The following is a 25,183-nucleotide window of genomic DNA, read 5'->3' as shown; positions in this document are numbered from 1 at the left end:
CCCTGCCAAGAAGCAGGAATATTGCATTCAAATCACCCCTGACAGATGGCCATCCAGCCTCTGCTTAAAAGCCTCCAAAGAAGGAGCCTCCACCACACTCTGGGGCAGAGAGTTCCACTGCTGAACGGCTCTCACAGTCAGGAAGTTCTTCCTCATGTTCAGATGGAATCTCCTCTCTTGTAGTTTGAAGCCATTGTTCCATTGCGTCCTAGTCTCCAGGGAAGCAGAAAACAAGCTTGCTCCCTCCTCCCTGTGGCTTCCTCTCACATATTTATACATGGCTATCATATCCCCTCTCAGCCTTCTCTTCTTCAGGCTAAACATGCCCAGCTCCTTAAGCCGCTCCTCATAGGGCTTGTTCTCCAGACCTTTTATCATTTTAGTCGCTCTCCTCTGGACACATTCATAGAATCATAGAATCATAGAGTTGGAAGAAACCTCATGGGCCATCCAGTCCAACCCCATTCTGCCAAGAAGCAGGAAAATTGCATTCAAAGCACCCCCAACAGATGGCCATCCAACCCCTGTTTAAAAGCATGAGGATTCATCGTGTCTTTGTTACAGTCTGCCCTTTTTCTTTCATTTAATATAATTTGTTCTATTGTAGCTCACCTTCTGAATGTAAGACTTTCTGACAACGTTCAATAAAAATTTGCAGCTGGCTGTTGAAAGTGATGAAAAGTCATTATGTTTTGCGATTTATCCCTCCCTTGCTGGATCATCACCTTGTTGTGGTGAGCAAAGCCATTTGGGGTCATGCATTCCCAGAATCATCATTGTGTTGGCACGGCTGTGCCAGGAGATTTGAATTTCTTTTCTTGCACTGTTAGTTCGTTTAAATTCATTTGGGCCTTGCATTTTGCAATTGGGTAGCTTTCCCCAGGTTGCAATCATAGGGCCAACAACCTATCAATCATCATTAGAACCGTTAGATCCGCCCCTTTCCCCAGGTTTGGAGGGAAAAGGGGACTTTTAGTGCAGTCTCACAGTTTAGAGCCTTACAGTGTGGACGTGTGGGCTCTTCTCTGCCCCACCTGTAAAAATCTTCGCTTCTTACAGCTCTGCCGGGGTTAAAGATATAGATCTACAGCCAGCCTTTGCTGGGGGAAAAGGGAAAACCTTTGTTAGGGAGTAAAGTTACAGTTCCACAGCTTTGCTAGAGGAATACAATCAGCCTTTGCTGGCCAAGGAAATAGTTCCTACAGCCTTCGTGGAGAAACTAAAAGCTTGGCAGATCTGCTGCAACCATTGCCTAGTAAGGGATCACTCAGGCTATCCATAACGCAGCTTGGAGCCGGGAGTTGGGGCCTCAAGCCAGCAGGGTTAAGAAAGATTGGCCAAGGAGGGTCAGAAGATTTCCCTAAAGAGGAAAGGAACAGTTTTCAAGCAGTTGCCTGTCCCTTGTCAGCAGGTCGAGAAAGCTACCAGTTTTTCAAGATTATAGACTAGGACGCAGAACAATGGTTTCAAACTACAAGAGAGGAGATTCCATCTGAACATGAGGAAGAACTTCCTGACTGTGAGAGCCGTTCAGCAATGGAACTCTCTGCCCCGGAGTGTGGTGGAGGCTCCTTCTTTGGAAGCTTTTAAACAGAGGCTGGATGGCCATCTGTCAGGGGTGATTTGAATGCAATATTCCTGCTTCTTGGCAGGGGGTTGGACTGGATGGCCCATGAGGTCTCTTCCAACTCTTTGATTCTATGATTCTATGATATGGCATTTTATTCATTTGTTCGAAGATTTAAGCCTTAATAAAGAACTTTGTTGGACTTATTTTGAGCCTCTACAGAACTTTGTTTTGGGAAACCTATGGGACCCTTTAGCTGAGGCACCCCAGCGTCCTGTTGGGCATACAGAAAGCACGTCCTATAAACAGTCATTGTCATAGGCCCAGTGCACGACAGCACAATTCTAGCATCCTAGAGTTGGAAGAGACCTCGTGGACCATCCAGTCCAATCCCATTCTGCGAAGAAACAGGAAAATCCCATTCAAAGCACTCTGACAGATGGCCATCCAGTCTCTGTTTCAAAGCCTCTAAAGCATAGAGTTCCACTACTGAACAGATCTCACAGTGACAGTCAGGAAGTTCTTCCTCATATTCAGATGGAATCTCCGTTCTTTCCTGTAGTTTGAAGCCATTGTTCCATTGCGTCCTAGTCTCCAGGGCATCATAGAATCATAGAATCATAGAATCAAAGAGTTGGAAGAGACCTCTTGGGCCATCCAGTCCAACCCCCTGCCAAGAAGCAGGAATATCGCATTCAAATCACCCCTGAAGATGGCCATCCAGCCTCTGCTTAAAAGCTTCCAAAGAAGGAGCCTCCACCACACTCCGGGGCAGAGAGTTCCACTGCTGAACGGCTCTCACAGTCAGGAAGTTCTTCCTAATGTTCAGATGGAATCTCCTCTCTTGGTGTTTGAAGCCATTGTTCCGCGTCCTAGTCTCCAAGGAAGCAGAAAACAAGCTGGCTCCCTCCTCCCTGTGGCTTCCTCTCACATATTTATACATGGCTATCATATCTCCTCTCAGCCTTCTCTTCTTCAGGCTAAACATGCCACGTTCCCTAAGCCGCTTCTCATAGGGCTTGTTCTCCAGACCCTTGATCATTTTAGTCGCCCTCCTCTGGACACATTCCAGAAAACAAGCTTGTTCCTTCCTTCCTATGACCTTCCCTCACATCTTGAAACATGGCCCTCATCATGTCTCATCTTCTCTTCTGCAGGCTAAATGTGCCCAGTTCTTTAAGTCGCTCCTCATAGGTTTTGTTCTCCAGATCCTTAATCCTCTGAGTTGCCCTCCTCTAGACACATTCCAGCTTAGGAGTTGACATCCCCCTTCCATTGCATACAATGTGATTCCAAGTAAAGTGCACTGACAAATGCAGAATAGAGCATGGGTAGCATGGCTTCATGCTACCCTAGACTCCTATTGATGCAGACCAACATCCCATTGGCTTTTTTAGCCACCACATAACATTATTGGCTCCTGTTCACCTTCCTCCCCACGAGGACTCCAAAGTGTGCGCTAGCTGCACCCGTACCTTGGGAAGTCGGATCTGGCCACGGTGATCCACGCTCTTGTTACATCCCGGATAGATTACTGCAATGCACTCTACGTGGGGCTGCCTTTGAAGACTGTTCGGAAACTTCAATTAGTCCAGCGGGAGGCAGCCAGATTGCTCACCGGAGCGTCATACAGGGAGCATACCACCCCCCTGTTATGTCAGCTCCACTGGCTGCCGATCCAGTTCCGAGCACAATTCAAAGTGCTGGTTTTGACCTACAAAACCCTATACGGTTTCGGCCCACCGTGTCTGTCCGAACGCATCTCCCTCTACGTCCCACCTCGGAGTTTAAGGTCCTCCAGGGAGGCCCTGCTCTCGGCCCCGCCTCTATCACAAGTGAGATTGACGGGAACGAGGAGCAGGGCCTTCTCGGTGGTGGCCCCTCACCTATGGAATTCACTCCCCGGGGAGATTAGATCATCACCATCCCTCCTTTCCTTTAGAAGGAAATTGAAGACGTGGATTTGGGACCAGGCGTTTAGGCAAGCTGGCAGATAGATAAATAAAGGACAACGACGACTGATTGGGAAATTGTGGAATGAAGTTATGGACTCTGAGTTGCGAACATTGAGCATAAGATTGATTGTTTTAACTGTCGAAACTGTTTTAATTGCTGTCTATATTTTTATCTGTATTACTGTGCAGGCATCGAATTGTACCTTTTTGTACAATTGTGCCCTGAGTCCCCCCTCGGGGGTTAAGAAGGGTGGGGTAGAAGTATATGAAATAAATAAATAAATAAATTTTTCACGCGTACTGCTGTCGAGCCAGGCACTGCCCCCCATTCTGAATCTTTGCATTTCTTTTTTTCTGCCTAAGTGGAGTATCTTGCATTTGTCCCTGTTGAGTTTCCTTGTGTTAGTCTTGGCCCATCATCTCTCTCATCTGTTCGGATCGTTTTGAAATCTGCGCCTTTCTTCTGAAGTCTTGGCTCTCCCTCCCAATTTAGTCCCATCTGCAAACTTGATGATCCTGCCTTCTCACCCTTCCTCTAGGTCATTCCTTGTCTGCAAACACTTAGACGCTAATGCAGTCATCACTAATAGTCAACACGGATTAATCAAAAACAAGTCATGCCAGACTAATCTGATCTCTTTTTTCGATAGAGTTCCAAGCTGGGTAGATGCAGGGAATGCTGTGGATGGAGCGTACCTGGATTTCAGGAAGGCCTTCGACAAGGTCCCCCATGACCTTCTGGCAAGGAAACTAGTCCAATGTGGGCTAGGCAAAACTACGGTGAGGAGGATCTGGAATTGGTTAAGCAAACGAACCCAGAGGGTGCTTCTCCCCAATTCTTTCTCTTCATCCTGGAAAGAAGTGATGAGTGGAGTGCCATCCGCAGGGTTCCGTCCTGGGACCGGTCCTGATCAGGATCCTCATTAATGACTTGGACGAAGGGTTAGAAGACAGGATCATCAAGTTTGCAGACAGGACCAAATTGGGAGGGAGAGCCAAGACTCCAGAAGATAGGAACAGGATTCAAAATGATCTTGACAGATAAGAGAGATGATGGGCCAAAATTAACAAAATGAAGTTCAGCAAGAGACTCCACTTAGGCAGAAAAAAATGAAACGCAAAGATACAGAATGGGGGACAATGCCTGGCTCGAGAGCAGGACGTGTGAAAAAGATCTTGGAGTCCTCATGGGGAGGAAGGGGAACATGAGCCAACAATGTGATGCAGCGGCAAGAAAAGCCAATGGGATTTTGGTCTGCATCAATAGGAGTCTACTGTCTAGGTCCAGGGAAGTCATGCTCCCCATGCTCTATTCCACCTTGGTCAGACCACATCTGGAATACTGTGTCCAATTCTGGGCACCACAATAGAAGAGAGATGTTGACAAGCTGGAATTGATGGGGAGATATTGGAGATTTTTATGCACATATTGTATGTACTTTACAATAACTGTAATGTATAGAAAAATCAGGAGCATGTTTCTTTGTTTGCTTGCATTTGTAAGAGGTAAAAAAGGCACAGTCAACGCCTTTATCATCACTCTGGTTTGCTTTTGGACACAATTCCTCACCAGAGTCCCAGCTGGAAATAAAGCCGTCATTTTCTTTCTCCATAAATTGATATTATCTCTCCTATCATGCTGCTACATTTAGTTTTCAGAGGAAGGTAACTAAAATGATCAAGGGTCTGGAGAACAAGCCATATGAGGAGCAGCTTAAAGAGCTGGGCATGTTTAGCCTGAAGACGAGAAGGCTGAGAGGAGACATGATAGCCATGTATAAATAGGTGAGAGGAAGTAATAGGGAGGAGGGAGCAAGCTTGTTTTCTGCTGCCCTGGAGACTAGGAACAATGGCTTCGAACTGCAAGAAAGGAGATTCCATCTGAACATGAGGAAGAACTTCCTGACTGTGAGAGTCATTCAGCAGTGGAACTCTCTGCCCTGGAGTGTGGTGAAGGCTCCTTCTTTGGAAGCTTTTAAACAGAGGCTGGATGGCCATCTGTTGGGGGTGCTTTGAATGCAATATTCCTGCTTCTTGGCTGGATGGCCCACGAGGTCTCTTCCCACTCTATGATTCTATGATTCTACTTTTTTCCAGGAGGAAGGGTCTCCCATTGTTAGAGACCCTAAATTGGGTCTTCTTAGGTCCACATCACGGGATCACGTAAGGAAGGAGACAGTCCCAAAAAAAGATTAAAAAACAAGGGTTATTTTAGTTTCTTCATGAAGAAGACGGACAGCGTGTCAGCATACGTAGATGTTACCCTTCCAGTGACTGCCACATCCCCTTGGCTTTTTGACCACTGATATATAACCTCAAGTGAAAAAGAACATTTTTTTTTGTCATGGAAAGTAATCTCTTTCCTGCCCCCTCCCTTGACCTTTTGATGGAAAGTACCTTCTTGTACCTGCAGACTCTGTGCTTAACCACAACCTTTGAACTTAACCACAATACAACTGCTGATCTCTACATGTCACATCTTGTTTCTTAAAAACATTTTCTTCCGTGTTGCTCTTTTTCTACAGAGAAAGGGTATGTTTCTCTTTTGCTGTTAATTTCATTCAAAGCCCCTTGCTTAGCATTTGCAAATTTCACTCAAAGACCCTTTCACGATGGTGGCAAGGCCACAAACAAGCCACCAGGCGAAGCACGATCTAAAGAAGAGAGATGGGCAGTGTAGGCTTTGCATGCACTGCTTCCTTGACATTTGGACCGCCAAGCGGAAAGGTTGCCTTGGCTGCAGCAGAAGAGGAGTCCCTTTCTGGGAAAACAAACAAACACATTTGATGCAATTGGCTTCATAACCGGCATTCCTAATGCTATGCTTCAAAGCCGCGATTAAAAACACAGGCCCATCTGGAGCTTAATTCCTTGGAAAAAACACCACAGCAACAACAATTAAGCACCAATTACATTTGACTGTGTAAATTACCGCCTTAGATTTTGAAGTAAGTGACTGTTTCAGTTGAATTTTCCTAAGGGCAAAATCGTTTCAAACAACATTCCTGAACCAGCCACAAAACAGAATAAGCGGAAGACACGTCTTTAATCTAACTTTTCATAGAATCAGAATCAAAGAGTTGGAAGAGACTTCATGGGCCATCCAGTCCAACCCCATTCTGCCAAGAAGCAGGAATATTGCATTCAAATCACCCCTGACAGATGGCCATCCAGCCCCTGTTTAAAAGCTTCCAAAGAAGGAGCCTCCACCACACTCTGGGGCAGAGAGTTCCACTGCTGAACGGCTCTCACAGTTGGGAAGTTCTTCCTCATGTTCAGGTGGAATCTCCATTCTTGTAGTTTGAAGCCATTGTTCCATTGCGTCCTAGTCTCCAGGGAAGCAGAAAACAAGCTTGCTCCCTCCTCCCTGTGGCTTCCTCTCACATATTTATACATGGCTATCTCCTCTCAGCCTTCTCTTCTTCAGGCTAAACATGCCCAGCTCCTTAAGCTGCTCCTCATAGGGCTTGTTCTCCAGACCCTTGATCATTTTAGTCGCCCTCCTCTGGACACATTCCAGCTTGTCAATATCTCTCTTGAATTGTGGTGCCCAGAATTGGACACAATATTCCAGATGTGGTCTAACTAAAGCAGAATTGAGGGGTAGCATTACTTCCTTAGATCTAGACACTAGGCTCCTATTGATGCAGGCCAAAATCCCATTGGCTTTTTTTGCCGCCACATCACATTGTTGGCTCATGTTTAACTTTTTAAACTTTTCTTTCATATGCCTGGGTCCCCGGCGTTCCCCAGCTTATTTGAAAAAGTCCATTTATAATTGTATGAAATGCATAAGGTTGTGGGTGAACTACAACTCCCATCATGCCAGTTGAAATTTGTTATGTTGGGTAAGTTTGCTCTAGATGCATCCTTGGTGGGGTTCAGTGTGCTCTCTGGCCTGTGGGTGACCTGGGAAGAGGAGCATTTATTTGGTGGGCAAACAATAAGAATAAATGATGTTTTTAGGATTTCAGTACAATCTGTTTTATGGATAACCTCAGTGGACAAGGTCCCAGGAATTTTTAAATGGTATATGTCGCAATTTATTTATTTATTTGTTTGTTTGTTTGTTTATACTAGCTTGGGTACCCTGGCACAACCTGGGGATCACAACCAGACACAGTGAAGACATCTGCCCTTGCGCTATGCTACTCTGCTGCTGAGTATGCATGCCCAGTGTGGAACACATCTCACCACACTAAAATAGTAGATGTGGCTCTTAATGAGACATGCCGCATTATCACAGGGTGTCTGCGCCCCACACCACTGGAGAAATTACACTGCTTAGCCGGCATTGCACCACCTGACATCCGCCGGGAAGTAGCAGCCAATAGTGAAAGGACCAAGGCAGAGACTTCTGACCCCTGTTTGGGTATCAGCCAGCACATCAACGACTTAAATCAAGACATAGTTTTCTTAGATCTACAGAGACACTCGCTGGAACACCCCAGCAAGCGAGAGTCCAAAAGTGGCAGGCCCAAACCCAGTACCTCAATTCATGGGTGATACCAGATGAGAGACTCCCCCCTGGGCACACAGAAGACTGGATGACTTGGAAGGCATTGAACAGACTGCGCTCTGGCACCACGAGATGCAGAGCCAATCTTAAGAAATGGGGCTACCGGGTGGAATCCTTGGCATGCGAGTGCGGAGAAGAGCAAACCACTGACCACCTGCTGCAATGCACCCTGAGCCCTGCCACATGCACAACGGAGGACCTTCTTGCGGCAACCCCAGAGGCACTCCAAGTGGCCAGATACTGGTCAAAGGACATTTAACCAAATACCAAATTTGCAAAATCTGTGTGTTTTTTTTTTCCTTTTTCTTTTTAATCTGTGTGTTTGTTTTGCTCTGTTAGAATTGTAATACAATGGTGGCTGATGACACGATAAATAAATACCCGGTGTTGCCAGAGTTATTTGAAAATGTCAATTTTATAATTGTACAAAAGGCATAAGGTTGAGGGAGAACTACAATGCCCATCATGCCAGGTTTGTCGTCGAGGGCATCCCAGGCCCCTGCCTTCAAGCTGGTGTGACCAGCAAAAGGGAGTTCCACAGTTCCTGGGTGCAAAGATTGTGCCAAACTGGTGAAATGTGCCCCAATAGCAAGCTCAACCAGGGACTCTGCACGGCTGTATGCTCTCTCCTTTCACTTCCCCGCCAAGCCCCAACTTTGTAACAAATCCCTAAATAAAGATTAATGAAATTGCAACTTTTAACTCTCTAGCTTGATACTTTGTGTCTCTTCTTGCCTGAAACAATCCCAATGCATGAAACTAAGCTTTTCCAAGCCGCGGGAGACTGCAGGCCTGCCTGGAATGCCTTCCTGGCGTTCCAGGGAGGCCAAATCTGCGCTCCCCCAAACCGCGGATACGGAAAAACCCACGGGCCCCCGTATCCACAAGATGGCGGATCGCCTCCATTTTGGTGGCATATTTTTCCTAGCTTAATTCTAACACTATCTGCTATCTCACTTTTTGCATTTCGGGCTTCTACGGCCGGGGAATAATCTTTTAAGTTTTGAGAATATTGTTTCAAGAAACAGCTGATTGTCAAAAGGCCAGCTCCGCTGCTGCTGCGCCACTGCGTTTCGCCATTCCATCGCCTCTGCCAAGCCCCTGCCCTGAAGACTCGGTGTGGCTACCCCATGAGGCTCTTGGGGAAGAGCCTGGCCTTTGGACTCCAGTCTTTGGAGGGAGTTATAGTTTCCCAAGGACCAAAGACCAACTCGATCTTGGCGCTGCAGGAATCCATTTCTTGGCTCAGTGGAAATCACCCAGCTCCTTTTGTGGCTGTTGGACTTTCTTCAAAACTTTTTTTTGGATCAAATGATCTCATTTCCCTTATGAAATTGCAGATCCATCGTTGTTTGGGTTCACAGTGCTCTCTGGATGTAGGTGAACTACAACTCCCCCAAATCAGGGTGGATTTTCCCCAAAGACCTCCAGTGCTTTTTGCTGGTCATAGGGGCTCTGTGTACCAAATTTGGTCCAATTCCATCTTTGGTGGAGCTCATTGATTGCAGGTGAACTACAAATCCCAGTAGCTTCAACTCCAGGCCAATTCCTCTCACAACCCACCAGTATTCAAATTTGGGCATATCGGGTATGCATCCCAAGTTTGGTCCAAATCCATCATTATGCGTCCCAAGTTTGGTCCAGATTCATGGTTATGTTGTTATGTTATGTTATTTTATTGTGTATAATTTTGCTTTATCGTCTTTGTACTCATATGTTGTATGTATTTTACTGTGTTGTTATTGTGTTTTGGTTTTACTTTATTGTAATATGCTGTTGGGCATGGCCTCATGTAAGCCACCCCGAGTCCCCATTGGGGAGATGGTGGCGGGGTATTAAATAAAGATTATTATCATTATTATTATTATTATTATTATTATTATTATCATTGTTCGGGTTCATAGTGCACTCTGGATGTAGGTGAACTACAACTCTAAACCCCTCCAAAGACCTCCAGTATTTTTTCTTTCTCATGGGGTTCTGTGTGCCAAGTGAGTTCCAGGTCCGTCATTGGCGGAGTTCAGAGTTCTCTTAGAACTCTGAACTATACATCCCAGTACCTACAACTCCTCTAAATCATGGTGAATTCTTCCCAAACCTCTCTAGTATGTTCAGTTGCTGATCAATTCCTCTGTTTGCCGTGTGGCATAGAAAGGAATAGGAAAGGGTTAAGGGAGAGACAGTGGGCGGGGTCATGCAAATTCCACACAAATGGAAAGAGAAAGGAACCCTGGGATGTCTGTGGTAGAGGAAAAACAGAAAATCTAGGATGAAATTGTCCTTGAATGAAAGCCTTCAGTTGGATGGTGTTGGTGGAGGACATTGGCAGGGCTCTTGGACATGTTCATGGTGCTCACTCTAACCTGCAATGCCATTGGAGGGGAGGCCATTGGTGTTTCCTGAGGAGTGGGAGATGTAGCTGTTTGTGGAGGCAGGAGCTGTCTGTGTAAGTGGGCACTGTGTAAGTGGGCACCCCAGCCACACACATGCATATTTTCACTTTTATTGTGTGTGTGTGTGTTATTGTCACACATAGCATATAATGAACCTGGACCACACTTGGCACACAGAACCCCCATGACTAACTCAACCTACTAGACGGGTTTGAGAGGACAGGACTGACTTACCACAGTGGGAGTTGTAGTTTACCCTGCAGTCAGAGGTCACTTATGATTGATATTGAGCAAGAATTTGGGGGTTTTTGCCTTAGAGACCAATCAGACCCACCAAAGAGGACCCGTTTTAACTCTGGCGAGAAGGAAGCGCCAAATGTAATTTTCCTAATTTTCCCAAATAAATCTCACCAAAGTTGAAGAAAATGCCACCGAGTTGTTTATTTCGTTCCAGCTGGAGCAAATGCCAAACTGCAATCATTTGCCAAAGGCAACATAAAATACAAGGCAAAACTTGGCCTTGGTAGTCCACGCTCTGGTTACATCCCGCTTAGACTACTGCAACGCTCTCTACGTGGGGTTGCCCTTGAAGACGGCTCGGAAGCTCCAATTGGTCCAACGTGCGGCAGCCATGATACTAACAGGAGCAGGGCGCAGGGAGCATATAACCCCCCTGTTGTACCAGCTCCACTGGTTGCCGATCTGCTACCGGGCTCAATTCAAGGTGCTGGCATTGGCCTATAAAGCCCTAAACGGTTCCTGCCCAAGATACCTAACTGACCGCCTCTCGGCCTATGAGCCCACGAGGACTTTGAGATCTTCCGGGGAGGCCCTGCTCTCGATCCCGCCTGCGTCACAGGCACGGCTGGCGGGGACGAGAGATAGGGCCTTCTCGGTGGTGGCTCCTCGGCTGTGGAACACCCTTCCCGCAAACATCAGGCTAGCCCCCTCCCTGTTGATATTCCGCAGGAAGCTAAAGACCTGGTTGTTTGAGAAGGCATTTGAATAGTAGTGCAATGACGGGTAACTCAACCATAGGAATGGAACAACGGAAATGGTATCGGATTGTGAACTTGACGATGAGACAACTCGGAATGGTTTGTAGTTATATTGATGTTTTTGATGTGATGTTTTGATAATGATGTACTATGGATTATTTTTTGTATGTTGTATTTTGCACCTGTTTTTTATGTTGTACACCGCAATGAGTCGCCATTAGGCTGAGAATCACGGTATATAAGCGAAGTAATAAATAAATAAATAAATAAATAAAACAGTACATTTTTATAGAGAAACAGAGCTGTCAAATTCAAACTTCCCGCTCCTGCTCCCCCTCGCCAGCTTTGCGCTCATTGGTTGGAGTCATCAGCCTTAGGGAGAGGTGCAGCTGGCTCAGCTGTGCCTTAGCCAATAGGAGAGCCAGCGCCGCTTTGACCTCTTACAATGGGGAGCGAGGAGGCGGTCCAAGTGGGAAACAATGAACCAGGAGGAAAAGATGAATGGATTAAGTGACCTAATGTTTGTACAATTACCGGCGATAACTTTTTAAGTCCTCAAGCTTGCTTCTTTTATTGTCCTGAGTGCTTGAAATATACCTCTTTGTCTGACTCGGAAGTCAGCCCTTTATAATCCTTAGGTCCAAGATATGGATTTAGTGATGATATCTGACTGTGGTATCAGCCGGAGGAATGGAAACAAAGAGATAGGCTGTGGTGACATCTAGATCCTCCAGAGGCGAGATGTCACCTTTTGTGAGGAGTGATTAAATCTGCCATGGGGCCCATCCTTCAGATGGGCTAAATTGGGTTACTCCGAGGTCTAAAGGATTATGCACATTATTTATTTATTTATTTATTTATTTATTTATTTGACTTGTATACCGCTACTCCCAATTTGGCTCGGAGCGGTCTAGAGCAGTAGATTAAAACAATACAATTAACTTTAAAATACAGTAAAACAACAACAGACATAGTCCCGAGTTATTCACCCATCGAATGCTTGTCGGAAGAGAAAGGTTTTACAGGCTCTCCGAAAAGCAAGTAGGTCTCGGATAGATTGGGTTTCAACTGGCAAGGCATTCCATAAATAAGGGGCTACAATCGAGAAGGCTCTCTGCCTAGTAGAGGACAGATGATAAATCCGGATGTTGGGGACTTCAAGCAAATTTTGGTCTTCGGACCGAAGTAATCTCTGGGGTTGGTAGGGGGGTAAGCGGACCCTCAGGTACGCCGGCCCCAGACCATATAAGGCCTTAAAGGTTAATACCAGCACCTTGAAAGTAATCCAGTACTCAATCAGTAGCCAATGCAGCTGTTGTAGAATTGGGGTGATACGACACCTTGCCGGCGCCCCGGCATTTTGCACCAGCTTCAGTTTCCGGATCACTGACAAAGGAAGGCCAATGTAGAGGGCGTTACAGTAGTCAAGCCTCGAGATGACTGTTGCCTGGATCACCGTAGCCAGGTCATTCCTAGATAGGTAGTGTGAAGGAGACTGTTTTAATGCCACCGAATGCCACCAATTTTGAAGGAGCGTGTGGTTGAAGCTTACTGCCACCTAATCTGTGAGGGAAGCTGGGCAACGATCAATATCAGCCTAGGAGCTATTTTATAAAGGAACTGTTAATGACAGAAGGTTTTATTCAGTGGATAGCGTAGCATTTACTGTCTCTGGCTGACTTCACTATTGCAGGCTGTTCAACTTAGGAGAAACTGTATCAGGCAAGGCTTGAGGAAAACAGTAACAAGTTTATTTTAACAGAAGTATAACATGTTTAACTGTTTCTTCACAAGAGGCACAGATCTTGATGGTTACATTAGAAAGGTTTCATGAATAATTTCAGGCACAGACTTCAAAACGTTTCACAGCAGGCATAGCAGGCTTAAACCCAGCCAAACCTTGATTCTTAATTTAGAATCAACAACCCCCTGTAGCTCTCTCACTACCGGGTCTTTCTCTACAACCACTTTGCTCACCAATTGATTTCCTGAATCCCCACCCTGAGATTCAGTCTTTCCTATAGCACACCGGCTACAGACACATTCCCTGAATCCCCACCCAGAGACTCAGTCCTCTCAGTAGCTCACCGGCTTACTGACTGACTTTTTAAAACAGCTGCCTCCTGAAGAGGCAGTTGGCTCCGCCCCTGTTGCTATGGCAACTCAGCTAACGCCAAGCCACCATCTCCAACAAAACATAATCCTCCATACTTACTATCCCTAAACTACCGTTTAAATTACACATAACCAAAGGAATAAAATTTACACATCGTCACAGGTAGGGAGCCAGTCGCCTAGCCTGATCTTATTGTCCATGCAAGAGTTTCTGTTGAGTCCTTTTGTCAGGGGATTTAGTGGGCTTCAGGAAATGTGAAACTTTTTCCTGTAGCCCTGAGGTGCTGGGTTCACGAAGAGGTGGCATTTTATATTACATATAGGGATATTGCGCCAGTTTGAACGCGATCCATTGACCCGTGAATACAGGGGCCCCATGGGTCTCCATATCCACAGTCCAGGGGACTGCAGTTTCGGCCTCCCCGGGATGCTGGAAATGCATCCCCGGTGAGCCGACAGCGATCTGTGGCTCGGGAGAGGGAAGGTTCACGCTGGAGAGAGTTAGAGGCAGTAAAAGGACACTCTGTAGAGGAAAAAGTTACAATTTGATGATACTTTATTTGGCGATTTGTTACAATGTTAGGGTGAGAGGAAGAAAGCAAGACAAAGGGAGGTTTTTAGTTGAAGCTCTGCTATGGCCACACTCCCAGCGATGCTGGCCCAATTGGACAACCAGGAACTGCGGGACCCCCTGCTGCAGGTCAGATCAGCTTGAACGCAGGGAGCACTCCGTTGCCCGTCATTATATATTTATGCTGTTTACGGGTGAGGGAAAATGTTGGGTTTGTAAACATAAGAGAAAGAAGCAACTCTCTGGACAGGAAAAACCTTTATTAAAGGAATCTAGCCCCATAGACTTGGTTAAGACTCCACAGACATTGGATCATGATACTTAAATAACACCGTAATAATACAAATACAAATATGTTTTCCAAGGTCGACAAGGGCTTTTAAATACAAACAAAGTGTGCTAAATTTATAGGGTGCTATTCCTTAAATATTAGGAAGGATTTCCTGATGGAGAGAACAATTCCATCTTTTTCCAATAGCCTCTTTGTTGTTGTTGATGCCCAAAGGCAACTCCATCTCTGGAGTTGCAGAACCTTTTCTTTATCTGGACGAACACAGTGGACAAACACAGAGAGTGCTCACCAATGCTTCCTCTTCATCCTGGAAAGAAGTGACAAGTGGAGTGCCACAGGGTTCCGTCCTGGGCCCGGTCCTGTTCAACATCTTTATTAATGACTTAGATGAAGGGCTAGAAGGCAGGATCATCAAGTTTGCAGACGACACCAAATTGGGAGGGAGAGCCAATAGTCCAGAGGACAGGAGCAGAATTCAAAACGATCTTGACAGATTAGAGAGATGGGCCCAAACTAACAAAATGAAGTTCAACAGTGACAAATGCAAGATACTCCACTTTGGCAGAAAAAATGAAATGCAAAGATACAGAATGGGTGACGCCTGGCTCGAGAGCAGTACGTGTGAAAAAGATCTTGGAGTCCTCGTGGACAACAAGTTAAGCATGAGCCAACAATGTGATGTGGCAGCAAAAAAAGCCAATGGGATTTTGGCCTGCATCAATAGGAGCATAGTGTCTAGATCTAAGGAAGTCATGCTACCCCTCTATTCTGCTTTGGTTAGACCACATCTGGAATATTGTGTCCAATTCTGGGCACCACAATTCAAGAGAGATATTGACAAGCTGGAATGTGTCCAGAGGAGGGCGACTAAAATGATCAAGGGTCTGGAGAACAAGCCCTATGAGGAGCGGCTTGGGGAGCTGGGCATGTTTAGCCTGAAGAAGACAAGGCTGAGAGGAGATATGATAGCCATGTATAAATATGTGAGAGGAAGCCACAGGGAGGAGGGAGCAAGCTTGTTTTCTGCTTCCTTGGAGACTAGGACGCAGAACAATGGCTTCAAACTACAAGAGAGGAGATTCCATCTGAACATGAGGAAGAACTTCCTGACTGTGAGAGCCGTTCAGCAGTGGAACTCTCTGCCCCGGAGTGTGGTGGAGGCTCCTTCTTTGGAAGCTTTTAAACAGAGGCTGGATGGCCATTTGTCAGGGGTGATTTGAATGCAATATTCCTGCTTCTTGGCAGAATGGGGTTGGACTGGGTGGCCCAAGAGGTCTCTTCCAACTCTTTGATTCTATGATTCTATGATTCTATGATCTTTTGAACATCAAAATGATGATGTTCTTCAGGATGGACTAAAATTGAGATGAAAAACAAAACGAATGCGGGAGAAATACACAGAGTTGTCCGTGTTTCCCAGCTAAGGGTTGAGCCCTCTTCTCGTTTTGGGCATGCTTTGGCCCGACTTCAGTGTCTTGTGGCTCAAAGTCCCAACCGGCCTCATATCAAAAGGCCTTCTTTGGTTGAGGCCTGCATCATGACGACAGCACTCTTGTAGTGCTTGGTGTTCCCGTCCTTCCAGCGGACGCAGCCTGGCTCCGAAGCAGGGCTGTCGAAATTGTGTAAGCTGGAGTAAACCTGAGACTGGCTAGTGTGGTTCTTGCCCTTGGCGTATTGGACGGAGGAGTCGGCGAGGGGATACGGGTCTCTCCGTTTGGAGGCATAGCCGTGGCTGGCGAGAGGCTCTTGCTCCGAACTGGGCAGAGAGACGGGTTCCAGGTCGCTGTCAGAAGGAGAGGCCATCTTGACCTGGACGATGGGAGGGATATACTTGCAGCCGGGGGCTCGGTGGCCGGTCCGGAACTGGTACCCCAGCAGGGAGTGGAGGCTGCCCGTCTGGCTCAAGGCCTGGCTGCAGGGTCGGCTCGGAGGAGCATCGGCGTCCACACTGGGAAGGAAAAAGGTCAGAGATTGTGAAACAAGTCATGGCAGAGCTTTCCAAACATTTCGTGTTTTGGAGACACACATCATTTCACAACATGGGAATTCAGCTTCATGTAAACTGCCTACTTTCCCCCTTCTCCAGATCAGAGAAGGAATAATTTCCATGGCAATGCTGGGCTGGCTCTTTCTTTCCTTTCTCCATTTCCCCCATTCACATTCTCCTCTTTTTTCTCCTTCCTTTCCCTCTTCCCTTGCTTTTCTTCATACACATTCCTTCCTCTTCCTTACTTCTTTCTTTCTTTTTTCTTTCTTTCTTTCTTTCCTTCCTTTTCCTTTTCTTCCTTCCTTCCTTCCTTCCTTCCTTCCTTCCTTCCCCTTCCCTTCCCTTCCCTTTTCTTTCCTTCCTTCCTTCCTTCCTTCCTTCCTTCCTTCCTTCCTTCCTTCCTCTTCCCTTCTTTTTTCTTTCTTTCTTTCTTTCTTTCTTTCATTCCTTCCTTTCCCTTCCCTTCCTCTTTCTTTCTTTCTTTCTTTCTTTCTTTCTTTCTTTCTGTCTTTCCTTCCTCCCTCCCTTCCTTCCTTCCTTCCTTCCTTCCTTCCTTCCTTCCTTCCTCTTCCCTTCTTTTTTCTTTCTTTCATTCCTTCCTTCCTCCCTCCATTTCTTTTCCTTTCTTTTTCTTCCTTCCTTTTCTTTCTTTCTTTCTTTCTTTCTTTCTTTCTTCCTTCCTTCCTTCCTTCTTTCCTTCCTTTCTCTTTCCTTCTTTTTCTTCCTTTCCTTCTGCCTTCATTTCTCCATTTCTTATTCTTCCCTTCTTTCCCATCCTTTCCTTCCTCTCATACTTTTCCCTCTTTCCTTTCTTTCTTCCTTCCCTCTTTATCTTCCTTCCTTCCCTTAATTCATCCTTCCTTTCTCTTCCCTTCTTTTTCTTCCTTCCTTTCCTTCTTTCCTTCCCTTTCTCTCTTTTTTCTTTTCTCCCTCCCTTTCTTTTCCCTTCTTTTTCTTTTTTCTTTCTTTTCCTTCATCTCTTAATTTCTCCATTCCTTATTCTTCCCTTCTTTCCCATTCTTTCCTTCCCTTTCTCTCACGCCTTTCCCCCTTTCCTTTCAACCCCCTTTCCCCTTTTTCCTTCCCTTTAAATAATCTCTTCCTCCTTTCTTTCTCTTCCCTTCATGTTCTTCCTTCCTTCCTTCCTTCCTTCCTTCCTTTCCTTCATTCATCCTTTCTTTCTTTCTTTCTTTCTTTCTTTCTTTCTTTCTTTCATTCTTCCCTTCTCTTCCTTCAACTTTTTGTTCCTCCTTTCCTTATTCTTCCCTTCTTTCCCATTCTTTCCTTTCTCTCATGCCTTTCCCCCTTTCCTTTTAACCCCTTTTCCCCTTCTTTTTCCTTCTTCCTTCCCTTTAAATCATCTCTTCCTCCTTTCTTTCTCTTCCCTTCATGTTCTTCCTTCCTTCCTTCCTTCCTTCCTTTCCTTCATACATCCTTTCTTTCTTTCTTCCTTCCTTCCTTCCTTCCTTCCTTCCTTCCTTCCTTCTCTTCCTTCAACTTTTTCCCCTCCCTTCCTTATTCTTCCCTTCTTTCCCATTCTTTTGTTTCCTTCCTTCCTCTTATACCTTTCCCGCTTTCCTTTCTGTTCCTGCCTTCCTTCCCTCCTTTTCCTTTCCTCCTGCTCTGTCCCTTCCTTCTCCATATCTTTTCATTCTCCTTCCTTCCTTCTCTCCCCCTCACCTAGAAGCGGCCAATCCACTTGGCTCCCTTTCTTTCCCAGTGACATCACAGAGGGCCACTTCACCTAGCTACTTCACCTGGCTTTTCTTCCCTCTGCTCTGAGTCTGAAAGGGGTGGGATTATTTTTTTTAGTTCAAGCTTCTCAATGATTTAAGTAGAAGAAACCAACCAACAGACCAAAATACCTTGATTTTTTATATATGTATATCATAGAATCATAGAATCAAAGAGTTGGAAGAGACCTCATGGGCCATCCAGTCCAACCCCATTCTGCCAAGAAGCAGGAATATTGCATTCAAATCACCCCTGACAGATGGCCATCCAGCCTCTGCTTAAAAGCTTCCAAAGAAGGAGCCTCCACCACACTCCGGGGCAGAGAGTTCCACTGCTGAACGGCTCTCACAGTCAGGAAGTTCTTCCTAATGTTCAGATGGAATCTCCTCTCTTGTAGTTTGAAGCCATTGTTCCGTGTCCTAGTCTCCAAGGAAGCAGAAAACAAGCTTGCTCCCTCCTCCCTGTGGCTTCCTCTCACATATTTATACATGGCTATCATATCTCCTCTCAGCCTTCTCTTCTTCAGGCTAAACATGCCCAGTTCCCTAAGCCGCTCCTCATAGGGCTTGTTCTCCAGACCCTTGATCATTTTAGTCGCCCTCCTCTGGACACATTCCAGCTTGTCAATATCTCTCTTCAATTGTGGTGCCCAGAATTGGACACAGTATTTCAGATGTAGTCTAACCAAAGCAGAATAGAGGGGTAGCATTACTTCCTTAGATCTAGACACTATGCTCCTCTTGATGCAGGCCAAAATCCCATTGGCTTTTTTTGCCGCCACATCACATTGTTGGCTCATGTTTAACTTGTTGTCCACGAGGACTCCAAGATCTTTTTCACACGTACTGCTCTCGAGCCAGGCATCGTCCCCCATTCTGTATCTTTGCATTTCATTTTTTCTGCCAAAGTGGAGTATCTTGCATTTGTCACTGTTGAACTTCATTTTGTTAGTTTTGGCCCATCTCTCTAATCTGTCAAGATCGTTTTGAATTCTGCTCCTGTCCTCTGGACTATTGGCTCTCCCTCCCAATTTGGTGTCATCTGCAAACTTGATGATCATGCCTTCTAGCCCTTCATCTAAGTCATTAATAAAGATGATATATATGACTGATTCTATGCAATGCAGAATCATAGCGCTGCAAAACTATAATCAAAGCCTTTTGCTCCTCAGCCAGGTATATCTCGCCATCTCACCAAACCCTGCTGTCGGAAACAGCTATTCCAAGACGGATTGTATCTGAACAGGCCGGTTTTAACTGTCATGATGAATAAGAGCGGCTGACATTCGCAGGGCTGGGCCAAGGCATTTTGCTTGCCTACGGCAGAGGGCAAGGCGTCTCCCTCTTCCTGATTGCTGTCTGGACAAGCTATTAAGGATTTCTTCATTACTGGCAATGGAAGAGCATCCTCCTCCACCCCTCAAGGACACGGGATCACTGCGGGAGCACCGAATGAGCTTTGTGATCCCCAGCAAATGCCATCTCTCTTGTAGAATCATAGGATTCTAGAGCTGGCCCCAAGAGGCCATCCAGCCCAGCCCCCTCCTGCCAGGCAACGAAACACCATCCAAGCACACACAAAACACAAGCTAAAAAATATTTCAGGCAGACTTTTAAAGAAGAACATTGTTAATATCACGCCAGGGGATGCTGTGTAGTGTTTCCTGTATTTTAAATTCATTATTATTATTCTGGTCACTTCTGATTCCACAGCAAGCTGGCTTCAAGAAAGGCCAAAGCTGCACATCGCAAGTGCTGAACCTGACTCAGCACATAGAAGATGGCTTTGAGAGGCAGCAGATCACAGGCGCTGTCTTCCTAGACCTGTCAGCAGCCTATGATACTGTCAACCACTGCCTCCTCCTGAGAAAAATGTATAATATCACAAAGGACTACCACCTCACCCACCTCATAGGAAACCTGCTACAAAACAGGAGCTTCTTTGTTGAGTTTCAGGGCCAGAGAAGCAGATGGCGGAAACAGAAGAACGGCCTGCCTCAGGGAAGCGTGCTTGCCCCATCCATGTTCAACATCTACACAAATGACCAGCCACTGCCAGAAGGGACAGAGAGCTTCATCTATGCTGATGATCGTGCCATTACTGCTCAAGCAGGGAGCTTTGAGATGGTTGAACAGAAGCTCTCCGAAGCTTTAGGTGCTCTTACTGCCTATTACAGGGAAAATCAGCTGATCCCTAATCCATCTAAAACACAGACATGTGCCTTTCACCTCAAGAACAGACAAGCATCCCGAGCTCTGAGGATTACCTGGGAAGGAATCCCACTGGAACATTGCAGCGCACCCAAATACCTGGGAGTCACTGGACCATGCTCTGACCTACAAGAAGCACTGCCTGAATATCAAGCAAAAAGTGGGTGCTAGAAACAATATCATATGAAAGCTGACTGGCACAACCTGGGGATCACAACCAGACACAGTGAAGACATCTGCCCTTGCGCTATGCTACTCTGCTGCTGTGTACGCATGGCCAGTGTGGAACACATCTCACCATGCTAAAACAGTGGATGTGGCTCTTAATGAGACATGCCACATTATCACGGGGTGTCTGCGTCCTACACCACTGGAGAAATTACACTGTCTAGCCGGTATTGCACCACCTGACATCCGCCGGGAAGTAGCAGCCAATAGTGAAAGGACCAAGGCAGTGACATCTCCAGCTCATCCCGTTTGGGTATCAGCCAGCACGTCAATGACTTAAATCAAGAAATAGTTTTCTAAGATCTACAGAAACACTCGCTGGAACACCCCAGCAAGCGAGAGTCCAAAAGTGGCAGGCTCAAACCCAGAACCTCAACCAAACGAGAGACTCCCTCCTGGGCACACAGAAAACTGGGCGACTTGGAAGGTACTGAACAGACTGCGCTCTGGCACCACAAGATGCAGAGCTAACCTTAAGAAATGGAGCCACAAAGTGGAATCCTCGACATGCGAGTGTGGAGAAGAGCAAACCACTGACCACCTGCTGCAATGCAACCTGAGCCCTGCTACATGCACGATGGAGGACCTTCATCCAGAGGCACTCCAAGTGGCCAGATACTGGTCAAAGGACATTTAATCAACTAGCAGGATTGCAAATTTTGTGTTTTGTCTGTTTGTTTGTTTGTTTTGTTCTGTTAGAAAGGTAATACAATTGTCTGGTTGCCCCTGACACGATAAATAAATAAAAATAAAATGGAAGAGCATCCTCCTCCACCCCTCAAGGAAATGGGATCACTGCGGGAGCACCGAATGAGATTTGTGATCCCCAGCAAATGCCATCTCTCTTATAGAATCATAGAATCCTAGAGCTGGAAGGGACCGCAAGAGGCCATCCAGCCCAGCCCCCTCCTGCCAGGCAACGAGACACCATCCAAGTACACACAAAACACAAGCCAAAAAATATTTCAGGCAGACTTTTAAAGAAAAACATCATTAATATCATGTCAGGGGATGTTGTGTAGTGTTTTCTGTATTTTAAATTCATTATTATTATTATTATTATTATTTAAAAATTCATTATTATTATTATTATTATTATTATTATTATTATTATTATTATTGAATGTATTGTCGAAGGTTTTCATGGCTGGAATCACTGGGTTGTTGTAGGTTTTTCAGCCTATATGGCCATGTTCTAGAAGCATTCTCTCCTGATGTTTCGCCTGCATCTATGGCAAGAATTCTGAGGATGCTGGCCATAGATGCAGGCAAAACGTCAGGAGCGAATGCTTCTAGAACATGGCCATATAACCCAAAAAACCTATTATTATTATTATTATTATTATTATTATTATTATTGGCCCCCTGGTGGCGCAGTAGGTTAAACTGCAAAGCTGCTGAACTTGCTGACCAAATGGTTGGCAGGGTGAGCTCCTGCTGTTACCCCAGCTTCTGCCATCCTAGCAGTTTGAAAACATGCAAATGTGGGAAGATCAATAGGTACCACTCCGAAGGGGAAGGTAACAGCGCTCCATGCAGTCATGCCGGCCACGTGACCTTGAAGGTGTCTGCGGACAACGCCAGCTCTTCGGCTTAGAAATGGAGATGAGCACCATCCCCCAGAGTTGGACATAACCAGACTTAATGTCAAGGGCAATCTTTACCTTTACCATTATTATTATTATTATTATTATTATTATTATTATTATTATTATTAGATACATAACAAGATTAGTACACAACAAACAAGATCGCTACGCTGGCTTTTGTATTGGATCACACGTGAGACACTTCCCAAGTGTCTAGACTGTGTGATGTATGGGCGAAGAATGTGTGCAGATCTGAGTAGGGTTGCAACTGTCCAGTGCTTTGAGTCTGTTTAAGAGAGAAAAAGTGGTATAAATAATAATAATAATAATAATAATAATAATAATAATAATAATAATGCAACTGTCCACTGCTTTGAGTCTGTTTAAGAGAGAAAAAGTGGTATAAATAATAATAATAATAATAATAATAATAATAATGCAACTGTCCACTGCTTTGAGTCTGTTTAAGAGAGAAAAAGTGGTATAAATAATAATAATAATAATAATAATAATAATGCAACTGTCCACTGCTTTGAGTCTGTTTAAGAGAGAAAAAGTGGTATAAATAATAATAATAATAATAATAATAATAATGCAACTGTCCACTGCTTTGAGTCTGTTTAAGAGAGAAAAAGTGGTATAAATAATAATAATAATAATAATAATAATAATGCAACTGTCCACTGCTTTGAGTCTGTTTAAGAGAGAAAAAGTGGTATAAATAATAATAATAATAATAATAATAATAATAATGCAACTGTCCACTGCTTTGAGTCTGTTTAAGAGAGAAAAAGTGGTATAAATAATAATAATAATAATAATAATAATAATAATGCAACTGTCCACTGCTTTGAGTCTGTTTAAGAGAGAAAAAGTGGTATAAATAATAATAATAATAATAATAATAATAATAATAATGCAACTGTCCACTGCTTTGAGTCTGTTTAAGAGAGAAAAAGTGGTATAAATAATAATAATAATAATAATAATAATAATAATGCAACTGTCCACTGCTTTGAGTCTGTTTAAGAGAGAAAAAGTGGTATAAATAATAATAATAATAATAATAATAATAATAATAATGCAACTGTCCACTGCTTTGAGTCTGTTTAAGAGAGAAAAAGTGGTATAAATAATAATAATAATAATAATAATAATAATAATAATAATGCAACTGTCCACTGCTTTGAGTCTGTTTAAGAGAGAAAAAGTGGTATAAATAATAATAATAATAATAATAATAATGCAACTGTCCACTGCTTTGAGTCTGTTTAAGAGAGAAAAAGTGGTATAAATAATAATAATAATAATAATAATAATGCAACTGTCCACTGCTTTGAGTCTGTTTAAGAGAGAAAAAGTGGAATAAATAATAATAATAATAATAATAATAATAATAATAATGCAACTGTCCACTGCTTTGAGTCTGTTTAAGAGAGAAAAAGTGGAATAAATAATAATAATAATAATAATAATAATAATAATGCAACTGTCCACTGCTTTGAGTCTGTTTAAGAGAGAAAAAGTGGAATAAATAATAATAATAATAATAATAATGCAACTGTTCACTGCTTTGAGTCTGTTTAAGAGAGAAAAAGTGGTATAAATAATAATAATAATAATAATAATAATAATAATGCAACTGTCCACTGCTTTGAGTCTGTTTAAGAGAGAAAAAGTGGTATAAATAATAATAATAATAATAATAATAATAATAATGCAACTGTCCACTGCTTTGAGTCTGTTTAAGAGAGAAAAAGTGGTATAAATAATAATAATAATAATAATAATAATGCAACTGTCCACTGCTTTGAGTCTGTTTAAGAGAGAAAAAGTGGTATAAATAATAATAATAATAATAATAATAATGCAACTGTCCACTGCTTTGAGTCTGTTTAAGAGAGAAAAAGTGGAATAAATAATAATAATAATAATAATAATAATAATAATGCAACTGTCCACTGCTTTGAGTCTGTTTAAGAGAGAAAAAGTGGAATAAATAATAATAATAATAATAATAATAATAATAATGCAACTGTCCACTGCTTTGAGTCTGTTTAAGAGAGAAAAAGTGGAATAAATAATAATAATAATAATAATAATGCAACTGTTCACTGCTTTGAGTCTGTTTAAGAGAGAAAAAGTGGTATAAATAATAATAATAATAATAATAATAATAATAATAATGCAACTGTCCACTGCTTTGAGTCTGTTTAAGAGAGAAAAAGTGGTATAAATAATAATAATAATAATAATAATAATAATAATAATGCAACTGTCCACTGCTTTGAGTCTGTTTAAGAGAGAAAAAGTGGTATAAATAATAATAATAATAATAATAATAATGCAACTGTCCACTGCTTTGAGTCTGTTTAAGAGAGAAAAAGTGGTATAAATAATAATAATAATAATAATAATAATGCAACTGTCCACTGCTTTGAGTCTGTTTAAGAGAGAAAAAGTGGAATAAATAATAATAATAATAATAATAATAATAATAATGCAACTGTCCACTGCTTTGAGTCTGTTTAAGAGAGAAAAAGTGGAATAAATAATAATAATAATAATAATAATAATAATAATGCAACTGTCCACTGCTTTGAGTCTGTTTAAGAGAGAAAAAGTGGAATAAATAATAATAATAATAATAATAATAATGCAACTGTTCACTGCTTTGAGTCTGTTTAAGAGAGAAAAAGTGGTATAAATAATAATAATAATAATAATAATAATAATGCAACTGTTCACTGCTTTGAGTCCGTTTAAGAGAGAAAGGTAAAGTTTTCCCCTTGACATTAAGTCCGACTCTGGGGGTAGGTGCTCATCTCCATTTCTAAGCCAAAGAGCCAGCGTTGTCCGTAGACGCCTCCAAGGTTATGTGGCCAGCATCACTGCATGGAGTACCTTTACCTTCCCACAGAAGTGGTACCTCTTGATCTTCTGCTAGGTCAGCAGAAGCTGGGGCCAACAGCAGGAGCTCACCCCACTCCCTGAATTTGAACCACCGACCTTTCGGTCAGCAAGT

At 43.6% G+C, this 25,183-nt stretch overlaps 1 protein-coding gene across 1 annotated transcript in view; it reads right to left on the bottom strand.

Annotated features, from left to right (window-relative positions):
- Nucleotides 1-15,771: 15,771 nt before the first annotated feature.
- VSIG8 (V-set and immunoglobulin domain containing 8) overlaps nucleotides 15,772-25,183 on the bottom strand; it is a 41,744-nt gene continuing 32,332 nt past the window's right edge. Inside the window, exon 7 of the mRNA XM_067472674.1 lies at nucleotides 15,772-16,358. Coding sequence (XP_067328775.1) covers nucleotides 15,911-16,358 — 448 coding nt within the window. The 3' untranslated portion in view covers nucleotides 15,772-15,910. The remainder of the gene's footprint in view (nucleotides 16,359-25,183) is intronic.

This window comes from Anolis sagrei, chromosome 12 (assembly GCF_037176765.1).
Source record: "Anolis sagrei isolate rAnoSag1 chromosome 12, rAnoSag1.mat, whole genome shotgun sequence".
Classification (NCBI taxonomy): domain Eukaryota; kingdom Metazoa; phylum Chordata; class Lepidosauria; order Squamata; family Dactyloidae; genus Anolis; species Anolis sagrei.
This window is presented reverse-complemented; position numbering and strand designations above follow the sequence as displayed.